This window comes from Rhipicephalus sanguineus, chromosome 7 (genome assembly GCF_013339695.2).
Source record: "Rhipicephalus sanguineus isolate Rsan-2018 chromosome 7, BIME_Rsan_1.4, whole genome shotgun sequence".
Lineage (NCBI taxonomy): Eukaryota > Metazoa > Arthropoda > Arachnida > Ixodida > Ixodidae > Rhipicephalus > Rhipicephalus sanguineus.
In genome coordinates, this window is record NC_051182.1 from 40,780,304 (window position 1) to 40,783,280 (window position 2,977).

Below are 2,977 nucleotides of genomic sequence, written 5' to 3' on the forward strand. Positions count from 1 at the left end.
CCTTCGGCCTAAGCAGCCGTGCCGCATCATGGATGAGCAGTTCATACGACTAGACAGAGTCATAACGCGCCACATTTCGGCTCATCTCGATGTCTCTGAGGAAGACCCACTGCCGGAGTTCACGGTTCGCTAATTAGGCCGTAGCAACCAGCTAGCTGTCGACGCGGCTGAACCCGAGGTGCGCAACGCCCTTCTTGCGATAGCATCTCTACCACTCAACGGAAAAAAACGTGCCCTTTCACGCATACGAAGCGGTTAGTCAGGATCAAATCAGAGGCATTATTCGAAACGCGGGAGACATGACTTCCGAGGAACTAATGAAATCATTGCACTGCCGCAAGTGCAAAATCCTACAGGCACGCCCACTCGGTGACAAAGGAACTGCCATGGTCATATTTGAAGGTAACAGCTTAGCCTATAAGGTCGGCCTGCGGTCATTTGCCATCCGTGTTTTTCCGTACCAGGCACGAGTGTCCGTTTGTGATATCTGCCACAAGATTGGGCATCACAAGGAGCAATGCTCCAATGCTATGGCAGCAAGGTGCTCTACATGTGGCCTGCGGCACACACTGCCCGAACGCAGAACCGAAGTGCCGCAGCTGTGGTGGTTCTCACTTGGCCACAGCTACAAACTGTCCAAAAAGACGAGAAGTAAATAAGAAAATTGAACAGAAACGCAAGCCGGCTGCCAAAAGGCAACGCAGGAAAAGAGCAGCGCAGGGGCATCAGCGCCGCAATCCCGAGACAGAACAAGGTTCTCCTAGAACCATCCTCAAGCCAACGCGCCAGAGTTTCTACATCGGGCCAACGGCACCTCCAGCTGCACAGTCAGAAGTCAGCAGGAGAATCACCTTCGCGGATGTAGCCACACAAGCAAACGCGCACCTAACTAATGGTGGTAGCATTGGAGAACCGCATCCCTCATGCTCAACACTCGCGTCCTCGTTGTCGCAACCTGCCTCAGGTGCACAGCCGAAGCATCCTCGAAGTCCTCAGTCAACGAGGCTTCTGCCTCCCAATGACTACCTACATTTTTCTGCCCCAAAGATAGTTCAAGATATCGAGCGCCGTCTTGAAAACCGTATGGCACAAATAGAGAAGTCAATCTATGAAAACGTTGAACAGCTTATTAGCCGGGCCATTGAAAAATGCGTCCACACCATCATGGAGCGTATCATGCTTTCCGGCATGCTCCCTCTTGGCACAGCTTCGGCGACAACCTCAGGAGCAGATGTAATGCGTACGCATTTGGTACCATCAAACTCCATTGCTCCTCATGCAACGAAGCCTTACCATGGCTAGCTTTGCAAAATCATCTCCATGGGCGACTGTCCTGCAGTGGAATTGCCGTTCGTTTCGTAACAAGAGGGCTGAAATAACCACGCGGTTCGCCAGCAAACAAGACAACACCAGTCCATTAGTCATTGCCCTTCAAGAAGTCAACGGCCCCGTGCTTAAAATAATGGGCTATGACGGCTACGCCCCGTCTGAAGACCTAGCTGCTTCCACGAAGACGGCATTGTACGTGCGGCGGGGAGCTACACACGTGCAATTAGATACGCAACCATGGTGCAGCACCACTCTTGGCGTTGTCGGTTGCCGGGTGGAAGTCTCATCACAGCGTACACTCCTTGTCTTCTGCGTCTACGTGGTGCCCGAGAACACAAGGAATAAAGCTAATAAGGCGCCGGTTGATCTCAGCTTCATCTCCCACTTTAACAAGCTCTATCCACAAGACACCATACTGTTGTGCGGGGACTTCAACTCTCAGCATGTCGCCTGGGGATACAACCAATGTAGCCCGCGCGGCAGGCGCATCATGCAAGATGCCTCGGAGTACAGGCTGACACTTCTCAATATGCCCCAAACACACACGAGGCTCGCACAGACAGCTCGCCAAGCAGACACGTCACCAGATCTTACCTGGAGCACCCGTCCACAGCTATTTCGGTGGGAGGTGCTGGACGATTGTATGGGAAGCGACCACTTTCCGATACTGATACATTTTCGCACAGGCTACGCCAATACGAAGAAGCCAAACGCCACTACACGGCTAAGTCACATCACACACTGGGATAAATACCGCAAGTTCCTGCAGCAGCAGCCTCCAGCCAAGAACATTGACCGTCTGGTATCACAGCTATGCGCAGCAAAGCGGAAAGCCACGAAGAACCTGAAGGTTCCTTTTGACCATCTAGAGCCCGACAGACATCTCCTCAGGCTACGGATTCTCGCCCAGTACAGACGGTCTGGCTACGCTGCACACCACAAAGCACGGTTGCGCAAAATACAGCGTACCATCGAGGAATATACGACTACGCTCGCGTCAGACCGCTGGATGGTAATTTGTGAATCCATCAACGGGCAGACCCACACATCAAAGGTTTGGGCCATCCTGCGCTCTCTCCTCGGACAGCGCAAGACCTACAACGGCGCGGCTCGTGTGGCCCTCCGGGAAGGCATCAGCGCTCAGGAGCTCGCCGAACAGGCCGCTCAAGTGTTTTTCCGGCAGACGTCTCACCCCACAGACACCACGTACCTGAAGTATGAAAGTTCTGAAGACAGCGAGCCACTGAATAGTCCCTTCACCATACTCGAGCTGGAGCACGCCTTGCAGCACGCTAACGCACGTAGTACTCCAGAACGTCCTTTAATAAAGAGGAGGCAGCTCTACCACTTCCCTCTACCCTAATACCCCCCCCCCCCCCCTTTTCCACCGCAGCGCCTTCGGCGCACTTCAAAGTGGAATAAACGTGGTTTCATTCATTCATTCTGTTCTTTGCCAAAAAGTGCTCATCTCGGAGCTAGACGTGTCGGTCGACGGGGAATACGAGCGGTGATGGGCCCATACTTCTCTGTGACAAGCTTTGCGCGCCTTAGTGCAAACAGTAAAGAGTTTTTAAGAAGGGGCTCGGCCTCCCCTTGGAATGTCACCTTTATCCCTGCAGCACCCATTCGACAAGAGCTGGAGTGGATT

At 53.2% G+C, this 2,977-nt stretch overlaps 1 protein-coding gene across 1 annotated transcript; it reads left to right on the plus strand.

Moving 5' to 3' along the window:
- Positions 1–1,462: 1,462 nt before the first annotated feature.
- On the plus strand, positions 1,463–2,692 carry LOC119398640 (uncharacterized). The gene has a single exon (XM_037665470.1). The coding sequence runs from the start codon at positions 1,463–1,465 to the stop codon at positions 2,690–2,692; it is 1,230 nt and encodes a 409-aa protein (XP_037521398.1).
- Positions 2,693–2,977: the final 285 nt, after the last annotated feature.